The 24,196-nt window shown below is 34.3% G+C and overlaps 3 protein-coding genes across 3 annotated transcripts in view; 1 reads left to right on the top strand and 2 right to left on the bottom strand.

Annotated features, from left to right (window-relative positions):
- LOC125852981 (probable aldo-keto reductase 3) overlaps positions 1-24,196 on the top strand; it is a 66,637-nt gene that overhangs the window by 6,003 nt on the left and 36,438 nt on the right. The gene's annotated exons all lie outside the window — the stretch shown is intronic.
- The window catches only part of LOC125852979 (putative late blight resistance protein homolog R1A-3), a 36,652-nt gene continuing 13,252 nt past the window's right edge, over positions 797-24,196 (bottom strand). Inside the window, exons 3-6 of the mRNA XM_049532670.1 lie at positions 8,910-9,946; positions 1,262-2,863; positions 1,119-1,183; positions 797-1,011 (exon numbers count right to left, since the gene is read on the bottom strand). Coding sequence (XP_049388627.1) covers positions 1,172-1,183; positions 1,262-2,863; positions 8,910-9,946 — 2,651 coding nt within the window. The 3' untranslated portion in view covers positions 797-1,011; positions 1,119-1,171. The remainder of the gene's footprint in view (positions 1,012-1,118; positions 1,184-1,261; positions 2,864-8,909; positions 9,947-24,196) is intronic.
- Positions 6,995-8,216, bottom strand: LOC125852982 (putative late blight resistance protein homolog R1A-3). Its single transcript, XM_049532674.1, has 3 exons — positions 7,395-8,216; positions 7,284-7,322; positions 6,995-7,194 (listed from the first exon to the last, which is right to left on the bottom strand). Exons 1-2 carry the CDS (start codon positions 8,127-8,129, stop codon positions 7,314-7,316), a joined length of 744 nt encoding a protein of 247 aa, XP_049388631.1. The 5' UTR covers positions 8,130-8,216; the 3' UTR covers positions 6,995-7,194; positions 7,284-7,313.

Raw genomic sequence — 24,196 nt, 5'->3', positions numbered from 1 at the left:
TTGGAAAGATCATTTCAAGGGCTTTCCAGACATAACTGGAAATTTGCCTAAATCATTTTGAGCTAGGAGTTACGATTGCTCAAAGTTGACCAAAACTCTTTTTTTTTTTTTTCCATACTTAGCCAAATTTTCCAGATTCTTTCCAAAATGACTATTTCCAATTCAACTCTTCTTGGAACTCAATGTGCTATACCTAGGGACCTTAACTCAACACTCAAGAAATTTTATTCCTCGGTAAAATCTCACTCCACATGAAGGACGGCTCGAGTCTTAGTTCGAAAAATTCTCTGGGGTGTTACAAAGTTGTACTTTTTCATCTGATACCATGGCCGCTAAACACTCTATAAAGTAGATCATTTATACGGTTCTTCTCTATACTTGATTTACATAAAACTTGGAGTATCTCAAACTGATAAATATTTCAGAGACTCGAATCTGCATCATCGCTAGTGCTTTACATTTTCTACCTAAGTTTTATAGATATGTATATGTTCATGTTAAACTACCTGATTTGATGTAGGCTATCAAAGGAATAAGAGAGAAAGTACAAATAGCTTTCAAGTTGTTATCCAAAAGTACTACTTGGTGACATTTTTGAAGAGTCGGAACAACATAGATAGCTTTTGTACATGTACTCAATACTTATTAATGAAGTGAGATGTATGTTATGGATTGCTCCAAAATTATTTAGTACTAAGCTATCAAAACTTCCATTCAGTATTCTATTGATTGATAATAGGGAGGTATACTTGTATTCAACCAACTTTCAATTGTATACTTTATTTGAATTTTGCAGGTGTAAGATGAAGGGAAACAACTATTATATTACAAAAAACCAAACAAGAAGCAATGTTTTGATAGGTTGTAAAATAATAAAGCTGCATAACAAAGGCAACAAGAAATCACAGTGAAAGACCATCTAAAACATACAGAAAAAGGACAGGGATTTCAGCTCTAGGTGCACAATATACTTGAGCATGAGCATGGCTGCAACAATTGGCTGTACTTCTGCTGCAATTATCAAATTGAAATACATCCTCGTTAGTTTGAGATCAACATGGAGCAATTAAGTGAAAGCAAGCATTAAATTAGAAGAAGGAACAAGAAAAAATATATACCATTGTTGTGATTACAGGCAGGTACATGTTTGACTCACAGCTGCCAGATGACCCTAATTATAATTCTGTGTTATACATATTGGTGTCAAGTTAGATGCATGTAGATACTTAAAAACAAAACATAGGAGTTTGTTTCTACTTACTTCGATAATGAGGTCAATACGGTCGTTTCCTTCATTCTCTTCAACATCTTTCTTAATCCTCTCAGCTGAATCCTCCAGAGATTTATTGCAGTCAATCAACTTAATCTGTTTCAGTGTTGGAATATCTGCAAAGCTAAGGGGGATCTCCTCGAGATTCTTACACCCTCTTATAACAAGTGTTTCAAGCAGGGGAAAAGATTCCTCTGAGATATCCCACCTCAAAATATGTGACGCCGCCAGTTTCAAGACCTTAAGTTTAGGGAACGTGATATCTCCAAGGCACCACTCTTCTGAAGGAGGAAAATACACATCTTGTAATTGGAGATACTCCAGGCTTTGTAGTCCCGCAATAAGGCTTCCTATATCAGTCCCACTTAGTACCAACATCTTTAAATTTGAAGGCAATTGTAACCCAAATACAGTGCGGCGCCACTTAGAGGTAAGGCGAAGTTTTTGAAGCTGGCTTAGATTCTTCAATGTGAGACAAAAAGACTCTGCAGAACAATTATCGTCCCCGAAGCGGATGTGAAGTTGTTGAAGATTAGGACACCTCCTTGATAACACATCCACACTATCAATTGGAAATCTAAAGATATTCTTTAATATCCTCAAATTTTCCAATTTAGAGGTTCCTTCAATGACCCCCTGCTTATCAAATTCAGCATATTCGATCTCAACATACCTTAATTTTTCCATTTCCCAAAAAGACGTTGGTAACACTACTATATTTTCCCAATCATTATTCACGATTAAAGTTTCAAGATGGGGCATATGTGATTCTGGATGAAAATCAAATTTAATTGCGAAAACTGCAAGGTACTTCAGATGAATTAGTGGTTTGAAACTAGCTGACAATTTATACACTCTATGGGAACTCAAATCCAAGACCTTAAGAAGTCGCAATTTATGAACCTGAAAGAAGGGAATCCCATCAAAATATTCTCCGTTCGTTATCAGTGACCTCAACTGTTGGTGGAAAGGTTTCCGTGTTTTGGATCCCAGAGATGCAAACTTGGAATGCTCTTTGACTTTCCTTCCAATCACAAGGTTTCCGTGTTTTGGATTCGGTCGGCTTTCCTTCCAATCACAAGGTTTCCATGTTTTGGATCTCAGAGATGCAAAGTTGAAATGCTCTTGGACTATCCTTCCATTCACAAGGCTTCTGTGTTTTGGATTCCGTGTTTGGTTGAACCTCACTCGATGTTCCTTCCAATCACAAGGTTGAAATTGGCTACGATTTCCCTTCACAGCAAGCATAAACTTTTCTTTTCTACTCTTCTCCAAGCAAAAGTGAAGCACTACATCATGAACCTGACAGTATTTAACCTTACCGTTATATTCTTTCTTCGAAACCATTACCACGTTACTGCTAATGAGATCCATCAAGTAATCTTCAGCAGATTCAGTGTTCTCCACGAATCCTTCAGCAATCCATAAACTTATCAATTTAGATGCTGGAATTCTCGCGTCCTCTGAAAACATCCCCATATAAAGAAGGCAAGGCTTTAAATAATCGGGTAAGTTATCAAAACTCAACTGCATGGTCACCAGACTATATTCTTCCGACTCACGATCAAGACAGTCAAATAAAGCATCTTTCACCTCATTCCACCAAGATTCTTCCATTTTCCTTTTTTTTATTATTCCAGCTACCAAGACAACCACTAGAGGCAATCCTTTACATTTTTCTGCAACTGCTTGACTCACATCTTGTAGTTCAGGCGGACAATCTTCCTCTTGAAACACTTTCTTCTGCAACAATTTGCAACTCTCTTCTGTTGTGAGGAATGGAAGAGAATAAGGATCAGTATGGCACGTGACTTGCTCACCCACTTTCTCAAGTCGAGTCGTTACTACTATTCTGCTTCTATTTCCAACGTCTGGAAAACAAAGCCTTAAGTCATCCCATTCCATACAATCCCACATATCATCCAATATAATGAGATATCTCTTTCCCATTAGACTTTTCCTCAACATGTCGGCAAGGGTGTCATCCTTATCTCCCTTGTCCTTGGAACCGGTAACTTGACTAAAAATCTCCTGTAATAGCGTTCTCCGGTAATATGTTTGTGAAACGATGCACCATGCTCGAACATCAAAATGAGAAACAATGTTATCACTATTGTACACCTTTCTAGCAATTGTCGTTTTCCCTTGTCCCCCCATGCCTACAATTGGGATGACATCTAGCTCATTTGTACCTCTAATCAGATACTGAATCATTTTTTCAGTGTCATTCCCAAAACCCACTATCTCCTCATCAGTCATTGGATTGATATGTCTAGTTGATAGGTGTTTAAATGGTGCTACCACATAGCAAGGCTTAAGAGCAACGTCTGTTGAACAAATCTCAGTCACATGCGCATTAATTTGCTTGATCTCTTTTGAGATTGTAGGAAGTGAGCAAAAAATATGCCAAAAAACATTATACTGAGCAAGAATAGAGTCAATGGCAACTTCAGCTTCATATGCCAAATTGATAGTACGCCTGTGAAGATCATGAAGAATTTCATTCTCATGGTGTACCTTGGCGACATTTCTGAAAATGGATGATAAAGATGACAGATCCTTCTCTAAAATGGATGTAAGAGCTGATAGCTCTTTCTCCAAATTCCCCAAAAGAGGTTTCATCAGGAAATCTAAACCAGATTTAGATTTCGACATCTCATTCAGTTTCCGTATAAGAGAATCCAGAAAGCTCCATCCACCAACAGTGGGGAACTGAGATGGAGTGAATTTTAAGGATTTATAGTACGTCTCCACTTGTGTCTTCAGATCTTTAGTTTTCTTCAATATATGTATGGACCAAAGACTCATTTTTCTGGTGTCATTTTTGTTTATAGATCTAGGAAGAACCTTTTGAATTGCACATAGAATATCACCCACTATAGCTCCAACCTTTTCCATAGCCTCATTCAACCAGTTACCATTAATAACATGATTTGACACATCAGCTTCAAGGAAAACAACCAAGAACTCTATTATTGCTACATAAATATTTTGAGCAGTGCTATAATTAGGAAAGTTCTCGACCTTTTTGTTTCTGAGAAACATCAACAGACTATGGAAATGAAGAGAAAATCCTTTTGGTAATTTCCTGTCCTTGAAAGTTCTTGAATGAGTAAACTTTGAAGCCTTTAGCTCAGAGCGAAAAATCTTCTTCATTTCCAGCTCTACTAACACAATCAAGAATAATAAATAAGGAGGTTTATTCAAGATATCATACTCATCCTCATCTTTATCAACTATGAAATTAGAAACAATGTAACCTGAAATAGCAAGACAAAGTTGTCCCACATTGTTAGCCATGAAATGCATTCGAGTCTCCAAATATTCTAGCTTCTCATGGTTGACGTAGCCCTTTATCTCTGTGGCATATAAGTAAATCAAAAATTTAAGTTTCTTTTGAACAATTTCTAGCTGCTTTATAAATTTGTGTATTTCAAGGTTTTCTTCAGGAGGGAAAAACCTAACCCCCTTCCAGTAACATCACCAGTACATCATTTAGATTTTTTCCGAGACAATCCATATATTTCGACAGATCAAAATCATTCAACTTGTTATTGTCACTTAAACTGGTATTACCTTGAAAGAATTTCAACAAATGTGATTCTAACCTTTCCAGATTAAGGTTAGTTTTGCATTCATCTGGAATCCCATCCAATACCCGTTGAAGCATTTTCACTGTCGATTTGGCCTTCTTTGTGAGTTCCACCAAGGAATCATGCAAAAGATCAACATGATGATACTCTATAAAGGTTCTAAAAACTCTTAGCACCACTTCAAGTTTCTCAATTCTCTTAATCTTGTTGCTACCCAGATTACCTCCATTCTTGATCCATCTTAGGTGATCTAACATTTCCTCAATTTCATTTTGAACCATTTTCGGTGAAACAGTACCTAATTTCAATTTCATTTTGAGCCACTTTTGTAGAAAAATTCCTGCAAGTTCACCAACTCGGAATTAGATTGATTAAGAGAAACATTTTAATTCATCTGGTGTTTGGAGCTATGTTAATTTAGCTTGTGAAAGATTATACATCTTATGTATCATTTCTTCTAACAAATGGCGCATATATATTTAGCATTTTCATATAGTCACTTAACTAATAGTTATTATCTCATAAAATCACTTAACTTAACTAAGCCTTCTGAGCGGACCATTTGAGAAATCAACTCTCTATCTGTAGGAAAAAAGTAATTCATGAAGAAGATGACTTATACAGTTAGTTAATAAGTGAAACCAACTTGTAATTTTTTCTTCTTTTATGCCTCTTTGTATCTTCAATTTTCGGATCCAATCATTAAAAAGAACAAATATGATTATAATTAATATTGAAAACATGTTTCCCTATAGAAAAACTATTTAAATGATTCTAGAGATGTGACATTGAGCCAAACTCAACCCCTAAAGAGTAACTCATTAGGAAGGATTATTTTAAGTACATATGAGCAAATTACCAGTCTGTTTCCCTATCAATGTGGGACTATAACACCCCTGTTTATATTCAGACCCAACTGGAGCATGGATCATGTGTCCAAACGAGAATGGATCTTGCTATGATACCTTAGAAAAATATGAAACCTAGATATAACTCAATCTAAAAAACTAAAAGTTTTATATACCAATACGAGTCTACTGTACTCGTGTCTTGTATAATTTGTTTCTCCTTTTTCATTCCTTCTTTCGTTTACTTGGCTGTAGGATAGACTTGGTGGAACGGAAAAGAATTTGTTAGCTTTATTCATTATGACTTGTGTATTGAATTCCTCGTCAAACTAAGACACTTAAATTAGGAAGAGGGGGTATATATATTCAGAGGATACGGAATTCCTTGAAGTATGAAAATAAATTATGAATCAATGGAACTCACCTCAATCTTAACTTATCGAATTTCCTGTTGTTCCTCAGTAGCTTAGTGGTAGATCGATCGATTGTTAACTGATTGATCGTAGATCCGAATCCTATATGGCACAAGGTGTTGTCTAGTACAGAGAGATGGGTGAGGAGATCAAACAATAATTGGAGTTGGCAATGGCTCGAACAGACTGGAATGTGTATTGTATGAGTTCTGAATTATTGCATTATTAATTTATTAATTAATTGTAGATAAACAACAATCAGTGCTTTATTAATTCATGTTCCTTTTATAAAAAAAATGTTTGTGATTAAAAAAATTTCAAATACACATAATCTTTCTTTATGAGTTCTGCATTATTATTGAAGAGAAAAGGAGAAAGCAGAGAGCACTAAGGGAAAAGGTGAAAAGACTCCATCAACTTTCCAACACATACACTTTTCTTTTTGACCCCAAGTCTTCTCCGTGGGCCCAGCCGATGTCTGATTAAATTAGAATATACAAAGATATTTAAATAATTTTAATTAAGACACAGTAAATCTAGTAAATAATGTGAAGATGCCATTGTTATAGACTAAGGGAACAATAAGTTTGGAGTTGATGCTCAAAAACACATATATTTGGTAGCGCAAAGCATCAGTGTGAACATCTATTATGTTTTTTTGTAACGGCTCTTGGAATTTGGGTCGTAACACAATCTAGTCTCCAAATGTCAAGTAAATGAAAGAACAAAAAAGGACAATACGTGGGGCAGTAGTGAAAAAAAGAATATTTCAATAGCTGCCACAAATTGCAATATTTCAAAAGAAAGAGTCAGTTTCAAGATCACATCCAACCAAAAAATCTCTAAAGATGTTCAGGTTTCCTTTGAGTTTTTCCTGAACGTAGGCCCGTAATACAAACCAAATGGGGTCTTTCTTAGTACTCTAAAAGACTTGAAGAAACTTGCTCACTTCAGAATATCAAGACATGGACGTGAAGGAATTGCCAAAAATAGTATGTGAATCCATTGACAGAGAAGGCAAACGTTTCATTGTGCGGGATAATGTGTGGACGCAAGCCGTCATGAACTTGCTGCAGTAGTCAAATTCAAACAAATCCTCGTGAGTTTAAGAGCAATTAAGGGAAAACAAGCATCAATTTAAAAAGAACAGAAACAATACCATTGTTGTGGTTACAGGCACATACTTGATTCACAAATCCTGTATTGAACATATTGTTTGAACATTAGATACTCAAAAATAGAACATATTTAGGAGTTTGTTTCTACTTACTTTGATAATGAGGTCAATACGGTCGTTTCCTTCATTCTCTTCAACATCTTTCTTAATCTCCACAGCTGAATCCTTCAGAGATTCGTTCTCGCACCTAATCAACTTAATCTGCTTCAGTGTTGGAATATCTGCAAAGCTAAGGGGGATCTCCTTGAGGTGGTCACACCATTCTATAACAAGTGTTTTGAGTTGGGGAAAGGATTCCTCTGAGGCATCCCACCTTGAGATACTTAAGCGCGACAGTTTCAAGCACTTAAGGTTATGGAACGTGATATCTCCAAGGCACCAATCTCTGATTTGAACAAATTCATCCGTGTCACATAATTGGAGATACTCCAGACTTGGTAGTCCCACAATAAAGGAAACCAGGATTTCGATATCAGTCCCACTTAGTACCAACTTCTTTAAATTTGAAGGCAATTGTAACCCAGATACAATGTCGGGCCTCTCAACGGAAAGGTGAAGATTTTGAAGCTGGGTAAGATTCTCCAATGTGAGACAAAATAAATCTGCCGAATTATTACTGCTCCAATATTCCAATTTGATGTTCAGTTGTTGAAGATTAGGACACCTCCTTGATAACATATCCACCCTATCACATTTATCCATTGGAAATCCAACGTACTTTAATATTCTCAAATTTTCCAATTCGGAGGATCCTTCAAAGAACCCCTGATTATCCTGTTCCAAATCAAATTTAGCATACAAAATCTTAACATGCCTTAATTTTTCCATCTCCCAAAAAGACACTGGTAACCGTACTTCATTTTCCCAATTATTTACAATTAAAGTTTCAAGATTGGGAAGATGTGATTCTGGATGAAAATAGAACTTATTTGCACTAAGTGCGAGGTATTTCAGGTGATTTAGTGGTTTGAATGTAGCTGACGAAAAATAATCCACTTCATGGGAAATCAAATACAAGACCTTAAGAAGTCGCAATTTAAGAATCTGACAGAAGAGAATCTCATCAATTAACTCTAGGTCATTTATCGTTATCAGTGACCTCAAGTGTTGGTGGAAAGGCTTCTGTGTTTTGGATCCTAGAGATGCAAACTTGGAAAGCTCTTTACTGAAACTGAAGCTCACTCGACTTTCCTTCCATTCAAAAGGTTGAAACTGGCTATAATTCCCCTTCACTGCCAACATAAACTTTTCTTCTCGACTCTTCTCCAAGCAAAAGTGAAGCACTACATCATGAACCTGACAGTATTTGACGTTACCATTATACCTTCTATTTGAAACCATTACCACGTTACTGTGAATGAGATCCATCAAGTAACCTTCAGCTGCCTCTTCCATCAATCTCCCAGATTCAATGTTCTGCACGAATCCTTCCGCAATCCATGGACTTATCAATTGAGATACTGGAATTATTGCATCCTCCTGAAACATCCCCATATAAAGAAGACAAGGCTTTAAACAGTCGGTTAAGTTATAGTAACTCAACTGCATAGTTGAAAGACTATATTCCTCCGACTCACAATCAAGATAGTCAAATAAAAAATCTTTCACCTCATTCCACCAAGATTCTTCCATTTTCCTTTTTTTGATTATTCCAGCTACCAAGACAATCACTAGAGGCAATCCTTTGCATTTTTCTGCAACTGCTTGACTCACATCTTGTAGTTCAGGCGGACAATCTTCCTCTGGAAACACTTTTTTCTGCAACAATTGGCAACTCTCTTCTGTTGTGAGGAATGGAAGAGAATAAGGATCAGTATTGTACTTGACTTGCTCGCCCACTTTCTCTAGTCGAGTTGTTACTACTATTCTGCTTCTATTTCCGAAATCTGGAAAAGAAAGCCTTAAGTCATCCCATGCCATACAATCCCACATATCATCCAATACAATGAGATATCTCTTTCCCATTAAGCTTTTTCTCAACTCGTCAGCAAGGATGTCATCCTTATCTTCCTTGTCCTTGGAACCGGTAACTTGACTAAAAATCTCTCGTAATAGCTTTCCCCTGTTATATGTTTGGGAAACGATGCACCATGCTCGAACATCAAAATGAGAAACAATGGTGTCACTATTGTACACCTTTCTAGCAATTGTCGTTTTACCTTGTCCCCCCATGCCTACAATTGGGATGATGTCTAGCTCATTTGTACCTCTAATCAGATACTGAAGCATTTTTTCTGTGTCATTCCCAAAACCCACTATCTCCTCATCAATCACTGGATTGATATGTCGAGTTGGCAAGTGTTCAAATGGTGCTACCACATAGCAAGGCTTAAGAGCAATGTCTGCTGACCACATCTGAGTCACCTGCACATTAATTTGCTTTATTTCTTTTAAGATTGTAGGAAGTGAGCAAAAAATATGCCAAAAAACATTATACTGAGCAAGAATAGAGTCAATGGCAACTTCAGCTTCATATGCCCAATTGATAGTATGCCTGTGAAGATCTTGAAGAATTTCATGTTCATGGTGCATCTTGGCGACATCTCTGAAAATGGATGATAAAGATGACAAATCCTTCTCTAAAATGGATGTAAGAGCTGATAGCTCTTTCTCCAAATTCCCCAAAAGAGGTTTCATCAGGAAATCTAAACCAAATTTAGATTTCGACATCCCATTCAGTTTCTGTATAAGATATGTCACGCCCCGAGCCTACACCCAGGGCGGGACCGGCACCCGGAGACCATTTCTGGCCCCAAGCGAACCCTTGGCCTGGCTTTCTTAACTCAGCGGAAACCTCAACAGAATAACTCAATGCAATGCAATATTACAAAACAACTTAACTTATAAAATATGGCCATAAAGGCAACTCGAATCTCAAAATAGAATATTTACATATATATATAGATGAGAGACTCAAAACTAACTGACTGACTGTCTGTCTATGAAGCCTCTAAAATACTGAGATGGATGTTGGGACAGACCCCGCAACATCCTAATAAAACAAAAACTAAGAACACAAAATAATTGAGTCCTCCGGAATGCAAGGAGGCTCACCACTGACTCTGGAGTGCTCAGCTGGATCAACGACGTGCAGGATGCTGATCCGGGGTACCTGAATCTGCATCATCAAACGATGCAGGCCAACTGGCATCAGTACATGGAATGTACGAGTATGCAAGCTGGAAAACTAAGCAACAAAGGCTAGAAGGAAATCTGGAAGAAACTGAATAGCTTACCTGGCTCAACTCAACTCAACCTGACTGACTTCTTTCAATATAAGGCAATTTAAAACAAGTGCGATATAAAGAAAGACTGTTTAAAACATGCTATAAACTCTGTGTGTATACAAAGATACAATAAGCCTGAAATGTATATAGAAATACAATGAACTGATGTATATAAAAATACAATAATCTCTGTGTATGAAAATACAATAACTGCTGTGGGAGTTTCTCTAACCGACAACCATCACATAAGAGCTATAGTGATGATACAGCGATCGACCTCACGCTGCCAGAGCATCTTATACCCGGCCAAAGGTATAAGACCTGAACTGCCTAATGGATCCACTAGTCTAATATGAAAAGGATTCATCTAAAAAGTATGATCCTTTTCTACCCATGGTGGCTAACATGGTTTTATGGGGGCTATGGGTTCTTTGAACGCTCCCCCAATTCGGTGCTCGATACTACTCCCAAAAATGTACTGGCTCTTATGTTTTTAAAACATATTTATTCCTGCTGATATGAGATAATTACTCAAAAACTAGCCCGAAGGCCCCTTTGGAAATCTCAGTTTCCAACCTTATTCAAATGTAAAGACATTTCTTTAAAACTTCTTTGGGAATACATAGTTCCCTAATAACTTTGAGAAACGAACTCAACTTTAAACTCATGACTTAACTTGAAACTGAGACTCTTTTTCTTGACTTCTAACTTCACTTGACTTGGAACTATCTCTCCTTGAGTCGGAATTATGAATTCAAGGTGTTCGATCACATGTTATGGAGGGATTCTTGAACGCTTAGACGTACTTTGTAGTGTCGGAAACAACTGTAAAACATAGGTATAATACTTTGGAACATACATGGGAAAGGGAGAAAAGAAATGGGGAAACTTGGCTGAGACTTCAGATTTCTGGTGACACAGATGGCACTTACAGACGCCATCGACGGACCGTAGATGGACTTACGGTCCGTCTTGCAGGTCCGTAGATCGCGTCAGAGACTTCCCCAGAATTCATTTTGAAAAAAAAATGACTAAGTGTTGACCTACGGTACGGACTTACGGTCCGTAGGTCAGGTTACGGACCGTAGGTCGTGCCCGTAGATCGATGCCCCAAAATCCCAACTTCTGTCCCGATTGACGGTTGACCAGTACGGACCGTCAATCGATCTACGGTCCGTAGGTCACGCCCGTAGATGGGGAACGATAGCCAAAATTTGCTGAGAATTGATGGTGAATCAACTTCAAAAGGGTCAAAACTCTTAGAATCATAATTCCCTCAACATACAATATGTTTCAACTCAAATACACAACCCAATCATGTCTCACAACGGACAATAACTTCAACAACAACACCAACAACATCAACAACAACTAACAACTTCAACAACTAACTCCAATCTTTTCTCAAATCATAGAATAAGCTTGGTGTGTGTGAGGGAAAGGATCAATCCACACGAAAACTCACATACCTTGATAGGGATCACCCCCGACGAAAATCCACAATGATCTTGTTGATCTCCTCTTTCTTCTCTTCTTCTTCTTCTCCTTCTTCTCTTCTTCACTCTCAAGAACCCTAACTCTTTCTCTTTCAAAATGGGACAAAATGATCCAAAGATCAGCCTAATACAACAATATGACCTCAAAAGAAATGATTTGTGAAAAGACCAAAATGCCCTTAAATTTCCGGATGGATTTCCCTTCCAACTGCCCAACTTCTAAAGGGCATAACTCCCTCATACGAACTCGGAATCGAGTAAACGCAGTGGCGTTGGAAAGATCCTTCCAAGGGCTTTCCAAACATAATTGGAAATACTCCTGTATCATCCTGAGCTAGGATTTATGACTGCTCAAAGTTGGCCAAAAACTCCCTGATTTCCACACTTTGCCAAATTTCCAGATTTTTAAATTTTTTCCAAATTTCAAGCTCCTTCAAAGCCACTTCAAATTGTCGGATGTTACAAGATAATCCAGAAAGCTCCATCCACCAACAGTGGGGAACTGAGATGGAGTAAATTTTAAGGATTTATAGTACGTCTCCACTTGTGCCTTCAGATCTTTAGTTTTCTCCAATATCTGTATTGAGCAAAGACTTATTTTGCTAGTGTCATCTTTGTTTATAGATCTAGGAAGAAGTTTTTCTATGACATATAGAACATCACCTGCTATATCTTTAACCTTTAACAAGACCTCATGCAACCAGTTACCATTAATATCATGATTTGACACATCAGCATCAAGGAAAACCAATAAGAACTGTATTGCCACATCAATATTTTGAGCAGAGACAATATTATCAGGAAAGATCCCAAGCTTTTTGTTTCTGAGATACATCAGCAGACTGTGGAGATGATGAGAAGATCCTTTTGGTAATTTCTTATCCTTGAAAGTTCTTGATTGAGTGAACTTTGAAGCCTTCAATTCACCAAGAAAAATCTTCCTCATTTCCAGTTCCACTAACACAATCAAGAATAATAGATAAGGAGGTTTATTCAAGATATCACACCCATATGTGTCGACCTCATCCTCATCTCTATCAACTACTTTACTTGACACAGCAAGTAAAAGTTGTCCAACATTGTTAATCATGAACTGAATTCTAGTCTCCAAACAGTCCAGCTTCCCATTTTCAACGTAACCATTTATCTGTGTGGCGTATAAGTATCTCAAAAAATTCATTTTCTTTTGAACAATTTTCATTTGCTTTACAAATCTGTGTGCGTCAAGGTTTTCTTCAGGAAGGTCATTCCAATCCTCTTCCAGTAAAATCATCAGAACATCATTTAGATTCTTTCCGAGGCATTCCATACATTCTGACATATCAAAATCATTCAACTCATAATTGTAACTTAAAATGGTATTATGTTCCAAGAATTTCAACAAATGTGATTCTAACCTTTCCAGATTAAGATTAGTTTTACATTCATCTGGAATCCCATCAAATACCCAGTGAAGCATTTTCAAAGTCGATTTGGCTGTCTTTGTGAGTTCCACTAAGCAATCCGGAAAGAGAACATGATGATACTTTATAAAGGTCCTCAAACATCTTAGAGCCATTTCAATATTCTTAATTTTATCAATATCGAGGCTATCCAGATTACCTCCACTCTTGATCCATCTTAGATGATCTAACATTTCCTCAATTTCATTTTCAGTCATTTTCTGTTGAAAAATTCCTGCAAGTTCACCAACTCTTGGAATCAGGCTCATTAAGAGAAACATTTTTATTCATCTAGTGTTTGAAAATTATACATTTCACCTGCTATATATGTTAATGCTTGGGAAAGATTATACACAAATGGTGCATATTTATGCTTTTCATATGATCACTTAACTAATTATAGTTATTATCTCAAAAAATCATCTTTTTCTTTTTGATTCCAATTTCCTGAGATATATAGTAGCTAGCTACTAGTTGAGTGGACCATTTGAGAAATCAACCCTCTAATTATGTATCTATGGGAAAAAGATGACTTACAGTTAGTTAACAAGTATCTTCAATTTCTGATCCAATCATAAAAAAAGGAGCAAAAGAGATGATAATTAATAGAATTGAAAGCAGGTTTGATCATCAAGAGAAAAAAACAAACATTATGAGGGTAAAAAAGAGAGTAAATTTATTTCCTTTGGTGTTTAAGAGCTCATAGTAACATGTACTATCATTATTTACTACTTCATTCATGCTTTAGTTTGACTTAGTGAAGAAGACTCCTAAATTTTGATTAATTATGAGAGAAGGTATTAACTAGAATTTGAAAAATTATGTACTGATTTTTTATTTTATTTATTTATATTGCTATGATTAAAGTGTTCAGAAGAATGTGTATGTTATATTTTTTTTATGTTTACGTGTAGCCATATCAATAAAAACGAGTTTTATGAAATCAGTATATAAACAACATCTTAAAGCTGTAGTATGTGTTATAAAATAAAAATAAAAATTACATGTGATTTAACTTATAAAATTGGTTCACGAGGGGAGCATTGTTTAAGCGTAGGCGTAACGGACATGCGATTTCATCTTGTGATTTGCAATCATGAGATGAAATCAGTGTTTGGATATACAATTTCACCTCATGATTTCAAATTATGAGGTGAAATTCCAAATTTTCCAAAAAGTTTGATTTGAAAATTTCATATTATAATTTCACATTATGCACATATAAAAATGACCCACAAATTTATATTTTGTAAAAATCATTCGTACATACCAATCATTTATTTCATGTATAAAAAAATATAATTGATATTATTATTCTTACCAACCTTTAAACCATCTATATCAGATATAACCATTACTCTTACCAATCAATTTTTTTTCATGGAATATAAACAGGATGATATAGCTATTAATGATATTGAAAATAAACGACTCAAAGTGACAATGTTGGAAAACTGAGATGGAGTACTAAACTTTAATAATTTGTAGTAGACAATACATATAAATATGCCATTTAACTTGGGGATAAGGCACAAGTACCTCCTAGACTATGACCGAAATCGCACGTGGGAGATGTTTGGAGGCCACGTAGGCCAAAAAGGAGTACAAAATTACAAAAAAAATAAGTTTAGGGGGTAATAGGACCTTAGTTTAGTTAAGGCGTGTCTCTGAGATTTCGGTCATAGTCTAGGGGTACTTATGCCTTATCCCTTTAACTTGGCTTTAACTAGCATCTATGCCCTTCAACTTTGGACGTGCATAAGTAAGCATTTTAACTTGTAAAAAATTGAACAAATTGATACCCGCATTTTATATTTGTATTGAGTAAATAATCTTTATACTTGAATTAATTTTACAGACGTTGCATAAAAGTAGTAAAGAAGAAAAATAATGCACAGAAGAAAAATCACATTTTTTTTTTAAAAAAAAAAAAGGAAAGGTAGAAGTAACCCCCTAGAATATGACCGAAATTCCAGAGACACACCTTAACTAAACTAAGGTCCTATTACCTTTCTGAACTCATTTTTTTTGTAATTTTGTACACCTTTTTGGCTTACGTGGCATCCAAATATCTCCCACGCGCCTAATCTGCGTAGAGTCACGGAGTGTGCCACATAAGCCAAAAAGTGTATAATATTATATATAAAAAGAGTTCATGGGATAATATGACCTTAGTTTAGTTAAGGTGTGTCTCTGGAATTTCGGTCATAGTTAGGGATACTTGTGCCTTCTCCCTAAAAAAAGAAAAGGCTTTCTAGTATACTAATAACATTGAGTGGACTATTTGAGAAATCAACTCTCAATTTATAGGAAAAAAGTAATTCATGAAGAAGATGACTTACAGTGAAACCAACTTGTAATTTTGTCTTCTTGTTTAGTATCTTCAATTTTGTGATCCAATAATAAAAAGGAGCAAAAGATATATAATTAATATTGAAAGCAGATTTCATCAAGAGAAAAAACAAACATTATGAGGTAAAAAAGAGAGTAATAATTCTTAAATCTGGATTCCAACAAAGAAACTAGAGGAAGTTTATTGAAATGAAATGGACGAAGGTTAAAAGGAAGAAGGAAGAGATGAATTGTAGTACTAGCAAGTTGCTTTAGGTGGTATCTGCAATAGCTCAATAATACAGTTATTTATTCCGTCTCAATGTATGTGGTACTGTTTGCATGATTTGACACGGTGTTTAAGAAAAAAAGAAAAAAAATTTAAACTTGTGATTTAAAACAATCTTTGAATACTTGTGTGGTTATAAATCACTAGTGAACATATCCACGCTTCTCGCGATTATAAAAGCATGTATGATATCATTATATATTTATCCAGATATGTAATTGATTTCATGGAGAAAAATATTTGGTTAGTAGTTAGATGACTCCCAACAAATCATAAGTTATTTTTCTAACCAAAAGAATATATAAACTTATGACAATAATTTTTTTTATATAAAATGCAAAACAAACAGAAATCGTAAAGAGAACTATAAATACATTATTTTTACAATCTTAATCACTAAAAACTAAGAAGAAAAATTCTAAATCAATACACGCTCTCTCGATATCCATTTTCACAAGTCAATCACCATTCATGAATAACCTTCATTTTATTATGAATAAACTAAGTACCGAAAACATGACAATTTAAAATGTTAATGTGATCATTTCTCCAAAGTAGTCTTACCATGCTTTTATTTATAGGACTATAATATGAAGAACAAATAATGTCATAAATATGACTTTTAATTATTTTAGAGATCATGATAATAAAAATTATGGGAGCAATTAAAAAAATGGCCATTAAGTTTTGCATTAGAAAAATATGAACGATCAGTACTTAATTGAAATATTTATTATTTTATAATAAAAAATAGAGAAATTGAAAAAAAATATAAGAAAATAAATAGATTTCTTAGCCAAAGATTATAATGGAGATGAAAAACTCAAGAGACTCAAGATATTATTGTGTAGATTTTAGTGTATTTTAAAACTTGTAATGAAGGGTGTATAATTGAAAATTCAAGGGGAAAAATTATAGTTAAACATTTTTAAGGAAGTAAAAGACCAAAAAAAGGAGATAATTATGTCCAACAAAGTCATAGGTTACTTGTAACACCCCAGAAAATTTTTGAACTAAGACCCGAACCTTTCTTCATAGTGAGTGAGATTTTTGCAAGGAATTAAAAATTTCTTAAGTGTTAAGGTCACTAGATGTAGCACCTTGAGTTCCAAAAATAATTAAATTGGAATTTTGCAAGTTAAGTTAAGTATGAGTTTTGGGTCGACTTCAAACGGCTATAACTCCTAGCTCAGGATGAGTTAGGTGTTCTACCAGATACCGTAGGAAAGATCTTTGAATTATCTTTCCAACGCCGTTGAGTTTGCTAAGTTTCGAGGTCGGATGAGTGAGATATGACCTTTTGAAGATAGGCTGTCCAGTTAAGGAAAGTTAGCCGAAAATAAAGAGGGGTATTTTGGTCTTTTCCTTACCCAACCAGATTTAATTCGTTTTTAATAATATTTTAAGGGTCTATTCCTATTAGGTTCAGTTTTATAATCCTAAAATTAGCCTAGGGTTTTAGTTGAGAGTTCAAGAAGAGAAAAGAGGAGAAAGAGGAGAAAAGAGGAGAGGATCAAGCGTTCGTCGAGATTTTTACGTGTTGTAGCAGATTTTCGCCATGGATTTGATCCCTAAGAGGTATGCAAGCTTCCATAGTGTTGGGTTCTTTCACCCACACGCCAATCATGATTTATTCAGCGTAATTTCGTTCTTGAAATTTAAAGATTAGAGTTCTTGATGAGTTATTGATAAGTGTTCTTGAAGTTTCATTAAGTTTTGAAGTAAGATTCTGCTTAGGTCAACTTTAAACGACCATATCTATTAGAATATTAAGAGTTACGTGAACCATAACCTATCCAATTAAAGGTAATTGAATCTACTTTCCAACCCCACCAATTTCACGTCAATCCAATATCTGAGTAAAAAGTTATGACTATTTTAGTAACCTATACAGTGCTGTTACGAATTAGCCGACGGGAAAATATTGAAAATAATCGGTTTTTGTCTTTTTACCTCCAAGAAAACCATCAACGAATTTCTTGACTAATAAAAAGCTCAAAACAATCAGATTTTCATCTTCACTCATGAAAATCATATTTTTTGGCTATAGAGATTTTAAGAAACTAACTCGAGAATCTCAAGAAAGGTCTTCTTGATTGTTTACCTTCAAGCTAGGGTTTCAAGGCTTCTAATCAAGTTCTTCTTCAAGATTCTTCAAGATTCTTCAAGATTCTTCAAGATTCTTAAAGATTCTTCAAGAATCTTGTTCTTCTAGGTATGTAAGGCTATCATAGTGTTGGACTAATTCGTCCTCACACCCTACATCTACTTTCAGATCAGTAAAAGAGTAATCTAGGAAACTTTCCCTAGATTTGAGTATGTTGAGATAAGTTGATTTTGAGTTCTTGAATTCATATTTCTTTTAAAAGTTCTATTCCTAATTATCAAATAACTATATTGTTATTGAGATCCTTCATATCATGAATCATAACTCTTGAATTCATAATTCAAATTCAAGAGAGAGTTAAGAGTAGAGTTCAAGGAAGCCTTTGAGTTCAATTGTGAATCCTTTGAGATCAACTATCGATTTGAACTAAGTTTTGAGGAAGTAAGTCAGAGAATGAGAAGAGTCACATACATGAGTTTCATAATGTTATGTAGACCTACGAGTCAAGTCGTTCATGCCCATAAATTCCGCATGAACTCCAGAAGTTGAGTAGCTTTGAGAGGAGTAGTATCTTCAAGTTCTAAGTCTTGAGTATTGAGTTCCTAATCCCCTTTGAGATTATATTTCTAAGCATGGGACTATTACATGTTACCCATAAAGTCTTTGAGTTGAATTGTTCATGCCCATAATTCCGCATGAATCGTATAAGTCAAGCAGTCTTGAAAAGAGAAGTATCTTTGAGTCCTTGAGTTGAGTCGTTCATGCTCATAATTCCGCACGAACCCTCTGAGTTGAGCATTCTTGAAATTAGTAGTATCATTGAAGTTCTTGAGTTCCAAGTATTTGAGTTCTATCTATGGTTATTGAAAACCTTGCATTGAGTAGTTCATGTCCATAATTTGGTATGAACCATATTTTAAGAAGTCTTTTACAAACGTTTTAACTTTGTTTTAAGACTTAAGTTTTGAGTTCAGTAAAGAGTAAAGAGTAAAGTTTGAAGTCCTTTTCTTCAAAAGTATATGGGGACTAAGTATTTCCAAAGAGTTTAGAAATGTTTTCACATTTAAATAAGAACGGAAACTGAGATTTCCAAAGGGCCTTCGGACTAGTTTTCAGAAAAGAGTAATAGCTTTCTAAATGAAGCAACCAGGGAAACTGAGATTTCCAAGATAGCCTTTGAGCTAAGTTTTTGAGCAATTATCTCAAATCAGCAGAAAAAAGTATGTTTTTAAAACATAAGAGCTAGTATATTTTGGGAGTAGTATTGAGCACCGATATGGGGGAGAGTTCAGACAACTCACAGCCCCCATAAACCATGTAGCCATCATGGGTAGAAAAGGGTCATACTTTTTAGATGAACCCTTTTCACATAGACTAGTGGATTCATTAGTAGTTCAGGTCCTATACCTTTGGTCGGGTATAGGATGCGCTGGCAGCGTGAGGTAGATCGCTGTATCATCACTATAGCTCTTATGTGATGGTTGTCGGTTAGAGAAACTCCCACAGAAGTTATTGTATTTTTATATACATTTCAGAGTTATGTTGTATCCTTGCATACACACAGATTTGACAGCATGTTTTTAAACAGTTTGTTTCTTTATATTGCACTTGTTTTAAATTGCATTATATTGAAATGAGTTCAGTCATATTTAGTTGAGTATTCAAAGTTGAGTATCCAGAGTTAAGTATCCAGAGTCGAATATCATATCTTTGAGTCGAATATCATATCCTTGAGTTGAGTATCTAATCTCGGAGTTGAGTATCTTATCCTTGAGTACTTCTGAGTTGAGTAAGTTTGAGTAGTTTTGAGTACCCTTGAGTATTCCTTGAGTTGAGTAAGTTTGATAAGAGGTAAGTATGTTTCATTTCTATCAAGTTTCAAGCTTATGTTTATGTTTTAGAATTCCTCTTACATGCTCGTACATTCCACGTACTGAGCCATTTGGCCTGCATATTCTCATGATGCAGACACAGGTATTCAGGATCATCAACAGGAGCTTCGTTGATATATCCGAGAGTTCGAGTTAGCTATGGTGAGCCTCCTTGCTTTCGGAGGATTTCATTTACCTTTCAGTTATATCAGTTGTTAGGATGTCGTGGGTCTTGTCCCGACTTCCATCTTTATCAGTTAGAGGCTTCATAGATAGTCAATACAGTTGAGAAGTCTGTATCATTTATTTTATTAAATGGTTTAAAGACTAAAGTTACCTTTTTATGGCAAGTTGTATATATTTTATTATACAGAGTTTTCTTTGGACTTAAAGTTTGTATTTAAGTTTTATGAACTTTATTTCAGTTTTTAAGCTTTGTATGCTTGAATCACTTTTCCGCTTGTAGTCAGCCAGGATGAGGGTTCGCTTGGGGACCAGCAATGGTCTTCGAGTGCCGGCCACGTCCAGGGTGTAGGCTCGGGTCGTGACATTACTAATTTGAACCAAAGAAAATTATAAATTTACAACAATAAATTTTTTATATAAAATACATAATAAAGATAAATCTCGAGAGAACTAAAATAAATAAATAAATAATATAACATCATTCTTACGATCTTAATCACTAAAACATTAAAAAAAATATGAAATCAATATACAATCTTCCGAGCTCTTGTTGATATCCACTTCCACAAGCCACAATCACCGTTCAATAGTATGTATCTACTTCTTTCAAGAACAAAAACATCAACATCATAAACACTAAAAACATGACAACCTAAAATGTTAATGTGCTAATTTCAACAAAGTTTTACTTTATCTGTATTTATAGGACTACAATATAGAATGTCAAATAATATAATGAATATGACTATTGATTATTTTAGAGGTTATAATAATAAAAAGTTATGAGAGTAATGAAAATAAATGCCATCAAGTTTTACATTAAAGAAAATTTTAAAAAAAGTTTTTTTTTTTTTTTTTTTTTGCAATTTGACGAGCTTTTGATATAAATTTGCATTACTTGATATTCTTGTCAATTTCTTAAAATAAAATTTAAGTAATAAGAAATATGACTTACATGTAAATAAATAAATAAAAATTATACCTTTCTGCCAATAATCTTGCGGGAGCCTATTTAGAATTTTTCTCACTAAATTACTAGATTGAAATTCAATTTGTTTATCAAATTAATATCACCGTTCAACAAAAAAAACACCTACAATAAAATAATCAAATCTCATATAAGTAAAAAAAAATTAAAGCAATATATAAGCTAGCAAATGCTATTTTAGAAAGTTATAAAAAAGATTGTGATTTTTGGTCAAAAAGATGAACATGCTTCACCTAGTTAATCCCTAGCCCAATTATACATATAAATATAATCATTTCTTTTGTAACACAATTTTCTAATGCCTCTATTTATAGGACATAATAGGAAATACCAAAAGATATCATGAACATTTACATCACTGTTAGTATAAATTATGGTTATTAAAAGTCAGAGGGTAATGGAAATAAATACATTAAGTTTTAATATTAAATAATATATAAGCGGAGTAGTAATTCACACATTCATTTTTATAGAACAATAATTTTAAAAAATAGAAAAAATTGTCAAAAAAATGAGGAAAAAGATAAATGGAATCATTTGCTGAAGCGAGGTGCCACCGTCACTTTTCTTTTATCTAGCTTTATATTATATATAGATTTTATTAAGAGTAAAAGGAGAATTTTAAAGCAAAATTATTTCTAATTATAGTAAGGTGACATTCTTTTTGGGATGGACAAAAAGAGAAAAGGATACCACATAAAATAGGACATAAGGTGTATATTATTTGTCTTTTCTAGGAAAATACCTCCCGCTAAAATTATATCCGATTTGCTTATTTCATACTTAAATTATGTACCTTTTTGACATTTGCTTAGTATATATAGGGATTATATGGTTGGGGTATTATATTGGTCGGACATTTTGGTTAAAATGAATTGAGTTTAATGTTTCTATTTTTTTTTACTTAAAAAATCAGATATCACGTCATTAAAAAGTGGTCGGATGTATTACTTTTTAATTTGAATGACCTTTCGAATGAAATAATCAAAAAAAAAAAAAAAATAGTAACTTCTCAAATACAAAAATGACCAAAAAAAAAAAAAGAAATACAAAAATGACTATTAACCTATTTTTTCTATAGTTCAACAACCGTTTAAACAAAATAACTTTTTGTTCAACCTTACTCTGCTTGTAATGTATAGAACTCGATCCATTTTGTTGATCTTTCGCCATGAAAGATTTGAACGATAGAACAAGTATGATAAAACATAAAAATTTACAAATTTGGGGCTCGTTTAGAGAGGCAATATGAAATTATGGTATGGAGTCATATTAATGTAAAGTTGAGGTTTTGATTGAACATGCAATTTTAATTTCTTAAATTGTATTTTTTGCATAAACATGAAAAACCAACAAGTTGTGAAAATCTTTAAATTTACTCAATTCTTATACATTCTTACCAAATGAGCAAACTATCATTCATAAATAAGATATGGAAATATCCTAAAGCGCCGCAATGATGAATCATAAATCTTCATGTTCCTTTTACAAATAGATGTTTGTGATTAAAAACTTTCAAATATATATAATCTTATAAAAATCCACTATCAACAATAACAGTAACTAGCTATTCATGCAATCATTTTGCAAGGTACAAACATTCTATTCACTCTTTTTATCAAAATTTAAAATGATGAATATTTTTTAAAAAATAAATATAAACTTATGAGTCAAAGTTTACATTTAAAATAATTTGAAATTCCAAGTCATTCTCTTTTGAAGAATTTGGGATTTGAAATCATAATTTCAAAGCGCATGTTCAAATATTGATTTGAAATCAAGACTTTATACCGTATATCTAAACGTAAACTTTTAAGAGAAAAGAAAGCTATATGGTCCATATTTAAAGACATAAATGTTATAGTTGATACCAAATTAAATGGAACTTTTATTTAATGCTATTTTTTAAGTTGTTACCTTCTAAACTTTAATTATGAATATGACCCATGAGACAATATATTGGTACAAAAGAAGTCTACTTTTTGTTTTCTTCAAGCAGGCAAATGGGACCATGAGGTAACTTGTCAAGTAAATGAATTAAAATGCTATCATTTCAACAGCATTTGGCATTTTGAATCGAACTCCACTCTATTGCTTGAGAAATTCAAATATTTCCTGAGGTAATACTTTGTAAAAAAATCCATAAGTTTAATTTTCGAATACAAGTTAATTCCCTATACGGTCATGCAAGTATTGATCTCACTAAAGTCACTATTGAAATTTTCTTCCATATATATATATTTAATTTACCTTTAGTATTCTATGCTGCTAAAATTTTATGTTTATTGGTTGATGATTAATGAAAGGTGTTATATTCAACCAGAAAATAACTTCAATAGGTATATCCATAAATGAATTTTGCAGACACTGCTTAGAAATTAAAGGGGAAAATACAAATGAATAAAGCAATCACACATGCAAATGGGACCTATGAGGTGACTTATCAAGCAATAATTGTCACGACCCGATTTCTCAAGTCATGATGGCACCTACTATAACCCACCAGCAGGTAAGCCAACCCGTAACCCGGAACAACAAGTAATGGGTCTGAGAGTAGAAACTACACAAGAGTAGGCAAATAACAATATAAACAGGCGGAAGCAAACCAAAAACATATATACAAATAAAGATCCCTCCCAGAACCTGGAAGTCACTAGTACAGAGCTACTAACAAAATGAGTACAAGTCCCAAAAATGGACAACAGAGACTGGACTGTCTCGAAAGGTAAAAGACAAGTCTATATATACAGATGGAGACTGAAATAGTACAAAACGTTGTGTGCTCACTCCCGTCTCCGGATCAGACTGCTCCAAGCTCGATCAACGCTGGCTACTAGTGCCCGGACCTGCATCACGAAATAGATGCAGAGCGTAGCATGAGTACCAAAACAACCGGTACCCAGTAGGCATCATAGGCCGACTGAACTTGAAAAGTAAAGGCAATATGAAAAGAAGGAA

The sequence above is a fragment of the Solanum stenotomum genome, unplaced genomic scaffold (genome assembly GCF_019186545.1).
Source record: "Solanum stenotomum isolate F172 unplaced genomic scaffold, ASM1918654v1 scaffold7252, whole genome shotgun sequence".
In the NCBI taxonomy this organism is placed as follows: domain Eukaryota; kingdom Viridiplantae; phylum Streptophyta; class Magnoliopsida; order Solanales; family Solanaceae; genus Solanum; species Solanum stenotomum.
Note: the sequence above shows the minus strand (reverse complement) of the source record. Positions and strands in the feature narration are given on the sequence as shown.